Below are 14,173 nucleotides of genomic sequence, written 5' to 3' on the forward strand. Positions count from 1 at the left end.
GGCCGGAGGCTGAGGGTGCCGTCCCCCCCAACAAACACATACATACTCACAAGCACACACACGTGCACTACATATATTCATGCGCACAGGTACACAAATATATATACACATGCATACACGTGCACACAGGCACACACATGCACACGCGTACACACAAACCAGTACAAATGCATGCGCATGTGTGCACACACATGCACACGCACACGTGTGTGCACACCTGTATACATGCACACATGTACAGACGTGCACACGTACAGACACACACTTGTAGTCACGTATACACGGGCAGGCACTAACACATACACGTGCGCACACATACACGTGTGCACGTGCACAGGTGTGCATGCATGCAGTGTCCCACGAGCTGCCCTGGCCCCTGCTGTCCTCTTCCAGCTCCATCATGACAAAAACCCCTCAGTCCTAGGAGCATCCACAGTACGGCCTCCGCCATGCCCCTCTCTGCCTGCCCCTCCTCTGAACCTTCATTCTCAGACACGCCATGACCTCCCACCTCCAGGCCCACGCATGTGCTACTCCCTTGGCCTGAACTACTTCTCCTCTGGCCATTTGCTGGGCTAACCTCACTAACCCCTTGGGCCTGCAGGAAGGCATCCCTAAGCCACACAGGGGGCAGGGACCCTGGGCCACCCTTCATCTCCACCTCAGAGGCCAAGGGAAGCTTAGAAGCGACTCCCAGGGTGGAATGGAGCCCCCCAACTCTCTGTGGAATCCTCGGTCCGCCCTGGGCCCCCCCACACAGACAAATCAGCTCCCTCAGCCCCAGGAGAAAGGGCTCCTCTGCCCCAGGGTCTAAGGGAGTCATTTAGTCCATCCTCCTGTGGCAGAAACCAGGGACATCCCCAGCACTCCACAATCACAATTCCGGCTTTGTGAGTGCTCTCTTAAGTGACGGGTTTTCAGGCTAACAATTCAAAAGGCCGTTTATTCCTTCTGAATTGCTTTTTCTTTTCTTTTGCAAGGAGTAAGGATAGGAAAGAAATCGATATTTGTCGGGTTATCTACTTCCATTTGAAAGAAAGAGAGTCATAGGCCCATTCTTTAGATAAAGAAACTGAGGCTTAAAGAATTTTACCTCATTTCTTTATCCAAACACTCTGTGCCAGACATACAGCAGGACCAGGAACACAGCAGTGAAAACAAGCATGATCCCTGCCGTCTTGAAGATCAGAAAACACTGGAAGAGACACACCACATAGATAATTTTACAAATAACAATTTAATAATCATTTTTTATTAGGTTGGTAGTGCTTCAAAGGAAAAGTCCGGAGAGCTGACAGAGACTATGTAACCAGGAGCCCAAGGAAGTCTTCTTGACATGGCATGGAAACTAAGACCTGAGGGTATTAACTCAGGAAAGGACTGGTTGAGGATCATTTCCAGCAAGGGAAATAGCACGTGCAAAGCCGGGAAGGGAGAGGGAGGGGAGACGGAGGGACAGAAGAGATGATCTGCCAAAGACAAGCCTGGGTCAAAGCCCAAGGCCAGCTGACCCCAGGGCCTTTGCTTGTGCCTCTCCAACATGAAGGCAGGTTGCTGTTGATGGAAAACAGCGCTGGGAGCTGCCCGTAGTATTGTCTCCTCATCCTCCTTGGATTTCAGCTCCAAGTATGACAAGTAAATTAACATCGCTAGTTCTAACTCAGAATGTTTAAGAAAACTAAGTCCTCTATTAAAACAGCTTACAGTCCATTTTTTTAAAGGTTCTAATAAACACAAGTCAAGAAGATAAACATTCAAGAGCAATCGGGTGCCATATGCAGTAATCCTTAGTTGTCGATCGCGTTCCTTGTTTCCATGAACTTAACAACAAGCCTCTTCTAAGTTCCCTTGAGTATTTCCTTACGATCAGGCTTTTTCTCTGAGACTGCAGGAGTACAGGTGTCCGAGACGTTGTAGGTAAAGCGAATTACCTTGGAGGAAAAGTCAAGTTCACGCTGCCCACTCCCACTACACGTGCAAGGGACGGTCTGACAGGGCCTTCCCACCCTGAAGAGCTTGTTTCCTAGGTTGAGTCCTGATGGCAGCTTAAACACAGGCTCAGACTCAAATTCCTGGCAGGAGGCATAGCCCTAAGGAAGTGTCTATGTTCCCCAGACACCACTCTGCTTCCCTAAAGAAAGGGTGTCACTTCTAGCTCAGGCCATCTTCAAGATTCAAGCAGAATGCTCAGCCACAGCAACGGTTTTTCACCACAGTTCCCTGTTTCTGGGAGGAAGAAGCAAGCCCCCAGCCTAGTCAGTGGGTGAGATCAGAAACAGGCAAGAGGAGGAAGGTGAAAAGGAACCAGCTTCCAGGATTCAGTCCAGACAGCAAGGGTGGGAAGGACAGACAAGGACAGGAAACCTGTTGGGAACAAAAGCCATAACTTGAGGCTGGCCCATAGACAAGACCCCAGACCTGCGAGCGAGGGTGCACAGGGGGTTCTCAGGACAAATGTCCTGTGCCTTGGTCTGTGAGGACTCCCATCCTTCAGGGGTGTGGAGAAGGTATGTACAGTGTCTCCTGGGGCTGGGGACAGAGCGAGGTTCAAACCACTCCAGGGTGGAACGATTGCCACATCAAGGACAGGATCCAGAACCTAGAACCACAGGACATTTTGGTTTGTTTTTCTCCCCATGGTAGAAGAGACTTGAGAGAGGGGAATTTAAGAAATGTCAAGGTTCAAGATGCCTGGGTGGCTTGGTTAAGCGTCTGCTTTCAGCTCAGATCCCAGAGTCCTGCGATCAAGTCCCACACTGTGCTCCCTGCTCAGCGGGGAGCCTCCTCCTACCTCTGCCTGCCTCTCCCCCCGCGTGTGCGCTCACTCACACACACATTACCTCTCTCTCCCTCTCTCCTCTCTCTCTCTCTCTGGCAAATAAATAAAATCTTTAAAAAAAAAAAAAAAAAAGGAAATGCCAAGGATCCAGGCAGAGAAAATGGGCTTCAGCAAAAGCAAGAAAGATTGCAGTTAGACACAAGGTAGGGGTATTTGACCGTCCAAGGGACAGCATAATGGAATGAACTCCCAAAGGCAGTTCTTCATCCCTGAGACCCAAATGTAGAAAGACTCACACAGGCTGGAGAGGCCCAATCAGAGAGGCCAGCTTTCCTGACTCTCACGGCCCTTCCTTCTAGCAGAAGATTTCACCGTGGCTGAACTTGTGGTACATGTGGATGGCGAAGTAACAAAAGGCCATCATAAATTCAAAAACGCTTCCCAATGGCTTTGCATTTCATTTATCACAAATCATCTGCGAGCATTGAAAAGGCAAACGCTTAACCCAGAGCCATCGATGAAGCCTTCTGGTCCCTCTCCAAAAAACCAACCAACCAACCAAGTTGAGCTGAATCGATTCAGACTTTAAAGACAGGAGATAAAGGCACCTGGATGGCTTAGTTGGTTAAGCAACTGACTTTGGCTCAGGTCATGTTCCTAGAGTCCTAGGATCGAGTCCCACATCGGGTTCCCTGCTTGGCAGGGAGTCTGCTTCTCCCGCTGATGTCTCTCCTCTCATGTTCTCTCTCTCTCTCAAATAAATAATCAAAAAATAAAATCTTAAAAAAAAAAAAAGACAGGAGATAAGGGGAAAGAGGAGGACAGCAGCCTGCAGAACGGATCGGCCAACCTGATCCCCGCAACCATCAAGGGCATACAAAAGCCCCAGGTGGGGGATAAAGGGCGTGCTCTAGATTGAGACAAATTAAGGGACATAAACACCCAAACGTCAGGAGTGGATCTTGTCTGAGTCCTGATCAGACAAACCATCCAGAAACAGACATCTTTGAGACTCTCGTGGACATTTGATTAGAATGTAAACAGTCATTTCAGTAATGACACCATCGCACCGTGGTTATATAAGAAAATGTCCATGAGTTTCGGGCAGTGGCATACTAATAAATGTTCAGCCCCCGATTCTGGGGTGGAGAGTTGTAGGGGAACCCTGTCTTGTAGTGTTTGCTGATTTCCGTGGTATAAACATTCCCACGTGGCAGATTTGCCGCCTCCGAGGCCACATGGCTGAAGGCAGAATTGAGAAGAGGTACTCACAATCAGCTCTGAGCGGCCACAACCAGCTGGCTCCACTCTCCCACGGGTTTTAAAGACCGACTCTGACCTCTGACGTATTCCGATGACACGACAAGATATCTGGAGTGCATTTCGAAATAATTCAGTGAAGAAAAAGAGAAACAGGGGCACCTGGGTGGCTCAGCCCGTTAAGCATCTGCCTTCGGCTCAGGTCATGGTCTCGGGGTCGTGGGATGGAGTCCGTCTCCATGCTCAGGAGGGAGTCTGCTTCTCCCTCTTCCTCTGCCCCTCCCCACCCCTCCTGCTCATGCGCTCTCTCTCAAATTAATTAATTAATTAATTAATTAATTAATTTTACCTTCAAAAAAAAAAAAGAAAAAAGAGGAAAAAAAGAGTAGATGAAGCCAATAGGACCACATTTTGGTCATTGTTGTATCTGGGTGAGTCAGCATAGAGTTTTACTGTATTCTTACTGTCTTCCATTGTAGGTGTTTGAACCTTTTCTTCTTTTTTTAAAGTATATTTAGTTATTTGAGAGAAAGAGAGAGAGCAGGGGAAGGCAGAGAGAAGGAGAGAGAAAAGCCCAAGAAGACTCACCACTGAGCACATAGCCTGATGTGGGGCTCGATCCCACAACCCCGAGATCATGACCTGAGCTGAAACCAAGAGTCAGATCCTTAACCAACTGAGCCACCCGGGCATCTCTAAAGATTTTCATAATGTTCATTTCAAAATGTTAAGCTACAGTCATCTTATCTGTGGGCAGGAAAGTTTTTTTTCCAAGAATTCTAGGTGTGCTCATTAATCCCGGGACCCCTACCTTAACTCCACAGCCCCAGAGGTCTGAAGGTAAAGGATGGGAACCATAGGCATTGACATCACATGCTAAATTCTTCCATCAGTCCATCCACAGGTCATAACTAGGGTTTCCTCCATGGACCCGAAGCTAGACTGTGGTAGGAAAAGAGCCCAAACAGAGGAACGTGACAAAGGTCCTATGTGGGAGTCCCGGCTGTACCATCTGCTAACCCTGAAACCTCGGCAACTGATCCCAACTCTCTGAGCCTCTACGTCATGTTGCTCAAATAAGGGTGTTGAGAACTTATGGTGAGGATTCAGTGCACTATGCAGGCACAGCTCCTGTCCCACAGCAGGGCGCTCAGAAACCACTGGCTCTGTGTTAGGGGGTTGTAGGGACATGAATGAATGATTCGAGGTGCACAGAGGTCACCTTTCTTCACCAGTGAATGTGGGTACCCTCTTGCTAATTCTTCCCATTTTTTAAGAAAAGCTGGGGCTTTCAATGTGTGAACTTTCTCCATTTTTGAAATGTTGTCAACGAATTATAAATATTTTAAAAATATTGGGTGGACCAAGCAAAACAGACCACTGGAGTGTGACTTCCGGCGCAAACCACAGAGCAAGATGAAGAGGCTTACTCAACATTCAGGGGCGCGGAGCCCCATGCTTAGAAGTCTTTACACAGAGTCCTCGTGCTCTCTCTTATGAGTCCCATTGCATGGATGAAGCAACCGAGGGTTGAGGAAGAGATCTGGCAGCGCTGGAAACATAGACAGGCTTCCCAAGGACCTGACACTCCCCTTTATCCGCTCTCTAAATTCCTAGAAGGGAATTCAGGAAGCAAACAACAGCCCCAGAGAAGGGCTGGGAGCTGCCCAGCCACACAGACATGTGTGGCTGGCTGAGAATGATTGAGTTTCCTGCCCCTTCTTGCCCCAAGATGGGGCAGGCCATGGAGGCAGGAGAGGAGCCCACGGCTTTTTATCTCCCTGAACAATGCATATATAGGCTTAAGAAGGTTCTAGATCCCAAGCCTAGGTCCTCAGTTTCTTCACCTAAAAATCTGGGAGGCTGGACTGGAAATCCAAGACCCCCATTGACCAGACACTCTGTTACTGGGTTTTCCTGAGATTGGCTGGAGAACAGCCAACGACATGGCTTTGGACCCATTCACCAAGAACTGGGGATAATTAAGACATGCTGTATGTGATTCTTTCTGATTAGAAACTTGGCCAAGTTTCCCTTCCCTGGTGAACTTTCTAATAAGGAAGGATAACTCACTCCACAAAATGGGACACTTGGAGAATTAAAGTCTTGTTTTCTTCAATCAAAGAAAAGAAAACAAGCAGAAGGTATTCTAATTCCAGTTTGTATAAGGCACTCAATGCATTGGGCACAGAGAGGAGATACAGAGCAGGGGCCCCATCTCAACCCTTGAGAACTGATGGCAACTTCCGGGAGGAACGTAGAGAAACTTTATGACCTTCCCCTTCTGGACCCAGACATCAATCCTTACATATGGAAGAACAGGGTAGCGGGTAATTCAGCACCCAGACCACCTGTGTCCACACCCTGGCTGTGCCAGTTCCTAACTGCATGGCTGTAGGCAACCCATTTGATCCCGCTGTGCCTCAGTTTCCCCATATGTAACGTGAGAGTGCCTATGTCCTAGGATTGTTGGTGCATCTTAAAGCACCTTAGGGCACCCACCCCCGCCACCCCAGATTCACTGCCTATAAATGGGATTAACAGTTTCTACTTCCAAGGCTGTGACCACAATTAAAGGCGGTAATACAAGCAAAGCCTCTGGTTGGGTGGCCGGCGCATCAGAAGCACTAGACACACGTTCACTCTTAACATCGTGTGTGATTGTGTAAGAAAGAGCTATTGATGAATGAACTTTCTCATTAATCTGTATGTAAATCCTCACAATTGGACTGTTCTTGAAAGTTAGAGGAGCGTTTCCTCAAAGACGCTTTCCGGTTAAGACTTTCCACTGACTTCAGACCAGGGGACTCCTCCTCTCCCTTATCGCAATCAGGGCGGGCCTTTCTGGCCCCAGGCCTCAGTTCCCCTCCCTCTTCGGCTCTGCTCCTTCTAGCTCATAGGTCTTTTATTACTCCATGTGTGTATGTGTGTCTCCCAGCAGCCCCAGGACAAGTGAATCAGGTAGCGTTGTCCCCCCCACTCCCGACAGATACAGACACGGGAGGCCTAGCAGCTCCCTCCAAGGTCGGCAGCACGTGCTGTGGGACAGAAGTCCAAGCCCAAAGCCCTGAGTGCATGCACACGATGTGGCTCTGGAGTCCCGGGCCCACCCCTTTCCTTGAGCAGGTGATTTACTTCTCTAACCTTCCTTTCCTCGCCTGTAAAATGGGAACATAACAGTACCTACTTCCCAGATTCGCTGTGGGAATTGAACTAGTGACACCACGTAAAGCACTATGAACGATGCCTGGCGTATGAGGACTCAATCTTTTAGCAGAATAAGGCATCCGAGTTTGCTGGGCACTGTCTTGCTTTAAGCCTGACAACCAGCAAATCTTCTAGTTAGAGTCCCGAGCGCTCTCAAAAATGTCCTGGCTTGGGGGACACCTGGATGATGCAGTAGGTTAAGCATCCGACTTCTGGTTTCAGCTCAGGTGGTGATCTCAGGGTCGTGAGATTGAGCTCCGTGTTGGGCTCCAGGCTCAGCACGGAGTCTGCTTCGGATTCTCTCTCCCTCCCCCTCTGCTCCTCCTGCTTGTGCTCTCTCTCTCTCTCTCTTCTAAAAAATAAATAAATAAATATTTTTTAAAAAATTTCTTGGGATGCCTGGGTGGCTCAGTGGGTTAAGCCTCTGCCTTCAGCTCAGGTCATGATCTCAGGGTCGTGGGATCGAGTCCCGCATCGGGCTCTCTGCTCCCCCCACCCCCTGCCTGCCTCTCTGCCTATTTGTGATCTCTCTCTATCAAATAAATAAATAAATTTATTCCCTGGGGGTGCTGAGCTCTACTTCTCCAGCCAAGCTCTCATCACAGAGAGAGGAGACCACGAAGCCAAAAGGTTGTGTCCACGTGGAGCCCATGCCCCCACCCCCTTCTCTAGATCACTCTCTAGGTCCCCAGGCCCCAGGGATTCCCTGCCCAGACAGATTCCCTAAGCCCACATGGCTGGGTCTCTTCTGCAGATCCATCCCACAGGCATGCCCAGTTCTGGGCCTGAAGGGTGGCAAGGCGCAGCTCTCCAAGGGGAGAGGAGGTGCGGATGGGCTTGCACATACTGGCTAAGAGGCTCACATGTGCAGGGCAGGCCCGAGGCAGATGTGGAAAAGAAGGGGTCTCCTCTTCCTGCACCGCCAGGCTCTGCGCAGGGTCCAACAGTCTGAGAATTCTACATTCAAAGCTGGCCTTCCTGGTTGCTGTGAAACTGTACTTGTCAAGGTAGGAGACTAGAACATATTTTATTTCACATTTTGTTAGCTTGATTTATAAATTGGGAATATTTAGACATATGGTACACGAGCCTCCATCTGTACTCTTGTTCAGCCCCGTATATCCCCGCCACCTTCTGCCTACTCTCAACACCAAATGTTTACTGAGCCCTTCCTCTGTGCTGAGCCCCCAGAGACTCCACAGAGGGAAGGGCACCGTCCCAGCACCCAAACGCGACCATCCACATGGGAGCAAACCTCATGTTCCTAAACAGGGAAGAACACAGGGTGAGAGGTGAGGGCGGAGGCCTGGTCTGTCCCCAACCCCTAGGGAGGTGGGGCCCTTCCCTGCCCCTGCCTGGGCCTTGGTTTTCCCATTTACACAAGAAGTCCTTCCAGTCCTGAGTAACTGAGAGACACAGAGTCAAATCCGGGACCCAGAGAGACCATGAGCTGGGAATGGGCAAATAAGGCTTACCAGGCACCCTGGTGTAGAACTGAGCACTCTGCCCTAGGGAGGTACCATCACAGCCCCATGCCACTTCATTCATTCATTCCACAAACACGGCAGTCACACCTGTTGTACCAGGCAATGAGTTCTCCGAAACTGCCAGATATGGGAGGATAAACAGAACAAGCGCACGGAAAACCAACACGCAAAGCAAGATTTGGTGAGGGTGCCAAAAAGAGACCTTCCCTAAGCTCCTTCTATCCTTGCAATCTCCGGCTCTTACATCCATTTCCTGGATGAGAAAACAGAGGCCCAGAGATGTAAGGGGCTTGGTCAAGACCTTGCGGCTTAGAGCGCACCCAGAGCCTGAGGCTAGCCAGAAACGAGGTTTCGGATTCCCGCAGGCTCCGGCCACTGTCCCAAGCTGACCAAAGCTCGGGAGGCCCGGTCCAGCTCCCGGAAGGCTGGAGGGAGGTGAGCGCCTAGGAAAGGCTGGGCCAGAAGACGAGCCGGCCGGGAGGCAGGGAGGGGCCTGGCGGGGGGCGATCGGGTGGCTCGGGACTCCCGGGTGCGCAGCCCTGGGCGCCCAGAGCGCAAGCGGCTGGGTGCGCGCGAGTGGCAGCCGAGCTCGGGTGGGTCCGCCTCGGCCGGGCGGGGGTCGGCCTTCGAGGCGCCGGCGGGGGGCGAGGCGGGGCAGCAAGGGCGGTGCTGCAGTGCCCGAAGCGGCGGGCTGGGGGAGCTGTGCCCGCCTGTCCCCAAGGCCCGGGCTGGGACCGGGCAGCTGGGTGGCCGCGCCTCTAGCCTGGTCGCGCTAGGCGGCGCGCAGCCAGGCGTGCCTGGAGCGGGCTCCGGCCCTAAGTCCTCCCGGGCGCCCGGCCGGGGAGGCCCCCGGAGAAGCCCAGTCCCGCGGGCCAGGGCGGTCGCTGCCGCGGTCGCTCCGGCCCGCCCCCGGGGGGTGTCCCGGGCCGCTGGGCCCGCCCAGGTAACCCCATCCTCGGCCCGCCCCTAGCCCGCCCCCCCGGCCGCCCGCCCGCCCGCCTCCGCCGCCGCCGCCGCCGCCGCCGCCGCAGCCGCATCCCGGCTCTGGGGCGGCGCTGACAGTCTGGTCCGCGCCGGGCAGCGGGCGCAGCAGCGGGCAGGGCTGACGGCAGGCACGGAGGCAGAGCCCCGCCGCGCGCGCCCCGGCCCGCGCCCGGCGCCGTGCCCCAGCCCGCCCGCGGGGCGCCCACCTGCCGCCCCGACGGGAGGCCCCCCGCGGTCGGAGCCGCTGCCCGGGGCCGGGCGCCCGCGGCGGCACCATGAGTCCCCGCTCGTGCCTGCGTTCGCTGCGCCTCCTGGTCTTCGCTGTCTTCTCGGCCGCCGCGAGCAACTGGCTGTAAGTCGGGCCGGGACCCGGCTGGGCCGGGCGGGGCGGGGCGGGGCAGGCCCCGGGGGCAGCCGGCCGGTGCCAGGCGGCGCGGGGCAGCGGGCGCGGGGGCGCCCGGCAGGTGTCTCAGCGGCGGGACGCGAGGCTCGCTCGCCCTCTCCGCTGCCGCCACCACGGCCCAGGCCTCCCTCTGGGCACCCCTCCTGTCCGGGTGCGGCTCCCGGCCCAGAGGCGTCAGGGGTGGCGGCGGCGTCCGCACCCATAGGCGGACTGGGGCGCCCGAGAGCGCGAGGGGCGCGAGCGCGGGGCGGCGGCCGGGGTGGGGTGCGCGGCTCGGGCGCAGCCCCGGCTCGGCTGACAGGTCGCCGAGGAAGCCCATTACGGGGAAGGACTCTGGGTCATAATAGCAGGTTAATCCCGGGAAGTCCAGGAGCGAGCTCCCCGCGCGTCGCTGCGGGCTGGGCTGGAGGCGTGCAGGGACCTGTTTCTGCTTGGGGGGCGGGAGCCAAGGATAGAAGGAAGGAAGGGACCAGAACACCCGGCCTCGGAGAGTCCGCGGCGGGCGCTGGCCTTGTTTCCCTGGGGCGGGAAGAAACTCCTCCCAGCACTTGAAGAGGACAACAGCCCACCACCTCCCTGTGTCTCACCTAAGGAGAGAGGGGTGGTGACCACTGGTGACCTGTCTGCTTCTCCTTTGCAGGGCCTGGCTCAGGGGACTCCCTGGGAAGGGACCGAAGGTTCACTGAGGTGGGGGGTCTCAGGTGGAGGGAGGGGGATTCTAAAGGGATGAGCTTTGGTGAGTGGATGAACAGGAAAGCAGGAAGACTCTAAGTCCTTCTTCATCCCCCCATCAGTGGCGGTTCCCCAGGCCCCAGGCTTAACCCTGGCCCCAATCCCTTCTGCCCAGAGCTCTGCCCCCATCCACTGTGGGCAGCCAGTGGGGAGCCAGGCTCCAATATTGATCTGAAAAGCATGAGGTGGGAAGGGGGATCGCCAACAGTGTGTAGCTGGGGTTTCCATGGAGACAGCGGGAGAGGACAAAATTCTCTCTGCATCAAGACTAAAGAACAAATATCTCCCATGAAATTGCCCTGAGTGTCCAATGGCTGTTGCTATGAGCTCACTGCGGCCAGCTGGGTCCCTGCAGGCTGGAAGGAGTGCGTTCCTTGGGGTCAGAGCCCCCCGGGGCTGGGGGGACCGAGGTGATGTGGAACTCTCCCAGCTGTCGGGAAAGCGAGCGACTCCCAGGCAGCACAAAGTGGCTGTGGAGCTTGTGTCTTTCTTGGAGCCTTAATTTGATTAACACTTCAGGTGCAGTGGCAAAGTGTGCAAAAACCAGGGCACCCCCCCATGACCCCCCTCAGGCCATCCTCCTGAGCAAGGACGAGGTCCACCAAGCTGAGGAAAGGAGCTGATTTGGACTTGGGGTTGGGGGTTGGGAGGGATCTGGGGCTGACCCTTGAAAGCAGGTGTTCAGAGCCAGGGTCTCCAAAGCGAGCGTGAGAATCAGGAAGAACAAGGACAAGGTGTGACCCACCCAGCACCATGGGCTACGAAAAGGAGAAAGAAGAGGCAGCTCCAGACTCCAACCCAGGTCTTCAGAGAAGAGAGCAACATCCACAGCGAAATGTCCTTCGAAGGCACCTAGGGTTTGAGCTCCTTTCACAGATGAGGAAACTGAGGCCCCAGGAGGGGAAGCTACTGACCCAAACTCAGAGCCGAGACCTGAACCCAGGTGCTGATTCCCTGACAGTGACATACCCACTTCCCTGAAGCCGTCCCCAAGTTGAGCCGGTGTGGCCCAGGTGGTGTCACCACCCACCCCACATCTAAGCCCAAAATCCCATCCGGAGAGGCAGCCCCAGCTTTGGGTCACGCCAACCATGGGGAATTCCAACAGCTTAGTTCTCGGGCTTGCGTCGAGTTGGGGGGCGGGGTGAGGAGGGGCAGCCCCGGAGGGAGAAGAGAGGTTGGCAAACCTGTTCTCTGCAGTGGTGATGGTTCAGGTTGCCATGAAGCAGGGCTCTGGGTGACCCAGCTCACTTCTGCTCCACCCCAGGCTCCGAGCCAAGGGTCTCTGCACAGCCCGAGACAGGAAGAATGAGGGGCTTCCTGGGACCCCTACCAAACCAGAGACAGTGATGGAGAAGCGATCTCTGGGCACATTCCAAGACCGGATCATTTGCCTTGTAATTAGCAACCTTCATCCCTGGGACAGGGACTGAGCCAGCTTGGAGGGAACTAAGCATCACAGCCTGGTCTTCAAGGACCTTGGGGTCTGGATAAAAGCAAAACAAAACCACAAATGGGTGGGACAGTGTGTATGCTACCGCCATCAGAGGAAGGGTTCAGTGTGAGCGGGAGCAGTCACAGAGGGGACTTGGCCTAAAGGTGGCAGAATCATGACAATAATAGTCATCGTTATAAGAACTCCCACTGTACTCTCTAAATAAATCATCTGGATCCCATTCCACAGATGGGAAGATGGGGGAGTCACAAAGGTCATCACCCAAAGTGATGCTTTGGGTAAACCCAAAGTTTACCTAGCTAGTAAACGGCAGGGGCATCTGACCCAAAAGCTGCCTCTAGAAGGAAAAGCTTGGGGCAGGCAGATGTCCATCCAGGCACGATAGTGGGCATTACCTTTTCCCACGTGAGTCACCATGGAGGTCTGGCCCTGAGAGGATGGCGAGCAGTGTTCTCAGGGGGGCCGTGCCTGGGTGTCCATCTCCGTTCCAGTACCTGCCGTTAGGCTTCAGTCCAGGGTCAACTAGCTGGCCGGTTGCAGGAGACGGTGCTGTCTGTTGTCTCAGAAGGGCGGGTGGCCTGGCGGGGAGGCCAGGTGTCCCGCTGCGTGCAGCTGTTGGGCAGGACGGAGCCTGGAGCTGGGAGGGCTCCACAGCCTGAGGCCTGGGCAAGCCCAGAGAAGCTGGAAGCTGTTGATTAGACTTGTGTCTGGCACCCCGGGCGAGCTGACAGCTTGCGGCAGCTCCTACCGCCAACGGAGGGATGGATGGATGAGAACAGTCCGTCGGTAGAAGGCCCGGCTCTGCCACAGCTGGCCTCAGAAATGGCCCGGAACATTCCCTCCGACACAGGTTGTGCTGGGAGTTGAGAGGCTGGGGTTCCAGTGGCTGCTCTGTCCCCCGCCCCAGGCTGGCCGGTTCTGGGTGATCCTCTCTGGTCCCCTGGGCCCCAACCTCAGCATGTTTCTCTGGACTCCCAGTGGAAGTACCAGGGAGAGTCAGGGAATAGATCAGCTAAGGTTTCATGACTGCTGATTTCCTGAAGGAAGGCAGCAGTGCGCTGGGCCAGGGCCCCAGCAGAGGCCCCCCGATGAGGGTGAGGAGGTAGTCTCCAAGAGAGCCCACAGTTCCCTTCCCGGTCTGTCCCTCACCGGCTGAGTGACCACAGACAGCTTCCTTAACCTCTCTGAGCCTCGGGTTCTTCCTCTGTTTAAGTGGCGCCCACCCCTGGGCAGTTGGGAGGCAAGCGTGAACACACACTTAGAGCGGCCGAGTGCCCTGTCAGGCACGCCGTTGGAAGTGGCCCCCATGGCTGCCGCTGGAAGCTGAGGGTCACTGTCACGGTGATGGGGAAGCGGTGGCCTTGTTTACAGGGATGACAGAGAGAACGGGCCTTCAGGGCGCTGTTCCCAAGCCCTGTGTACCCCCAAACCGTTCTGTGGGGATCCTGCACTCACACAGGCCACCTCCCTGCTCCAGCCAGGGCCCCTGCCCGGGCCTCAGAGAGCCAGGGAGGTCCAGCCCGGCAGATCCTGGTGGCCAGAGAGTATTGTCTAGACGCGCCCTTCAGGGCAGCCGGGCAGCATCGCCCCTTCACTGGATCTCACTCCCCACAGGTGTGCATCTCCGGCCCCAGCTCCTGTGTGTGTATGTGCCCAGCAACGGGGTGGAGGGAGTGACCCCCTTGACCATGGGCACAGTGAGGCCTGGCGCTCTGGGTGCAATTCACTGGGCCAGGAATGGGCAGAGCCTGCCCAGATGTGCAGTGCTGGACCCCACAGGTGGCCTATCTCCCCCAGGAAGTGTCCCCCAACCTCCAGCTGCAAAGGGTCCCTCCCTCTCTTCTAAAGAGTAAACCCCACTTCTT

At 55.1% G+C, this 14,173-nt stretch overlaps 1 protein-coding gene across 4 annotated transcripts in view; it reads left to right on the top strand.

Moving 5' to 3' along the window:
* The first annotated feature begins 9,736 nt into the window (after window positions 1–9,736).
* WNT4 (Wnt family member 4) overlaps window positions 9,737–14,173 on the top strand; it is a 29,064-nt gene continuing 24,627 nt past the window's right edge. For 2 of the 4 annotated variants that reach the window (XM_046028077.1, XM_046028067.1), the window contains exon 1: window positions 9,740–10,069. In XM_046028077.1, the coding sequence (XP_045884033.1) occupies window positions 9,993–10,069 (77 nt within the window). In that variant the 5' untranslated portion in view covers window positions 9,740–9,992. Of the gene's footprint in view, window positions 10,070–14,173 lie in introns of all 4 variants that reach the window. The other 2 variants (XM_046028088.1, XM_046028058.1) reach the window with 2 other exon arrangements.

The sequence above is a fragment of the Meles meles genome, chromosome 1 (assembly GCF_922984935.1).
Source record: "Meles meles chromosome 1, mMelMel3.1 paternal haplotype, whole genome shotgun sequence".
Classification (NCBI taxonomy): Eukaryota; Metazoa; Chordata; class Mammalia; order Carnivora; family Mustelidae; genus Meles; species Meles meles.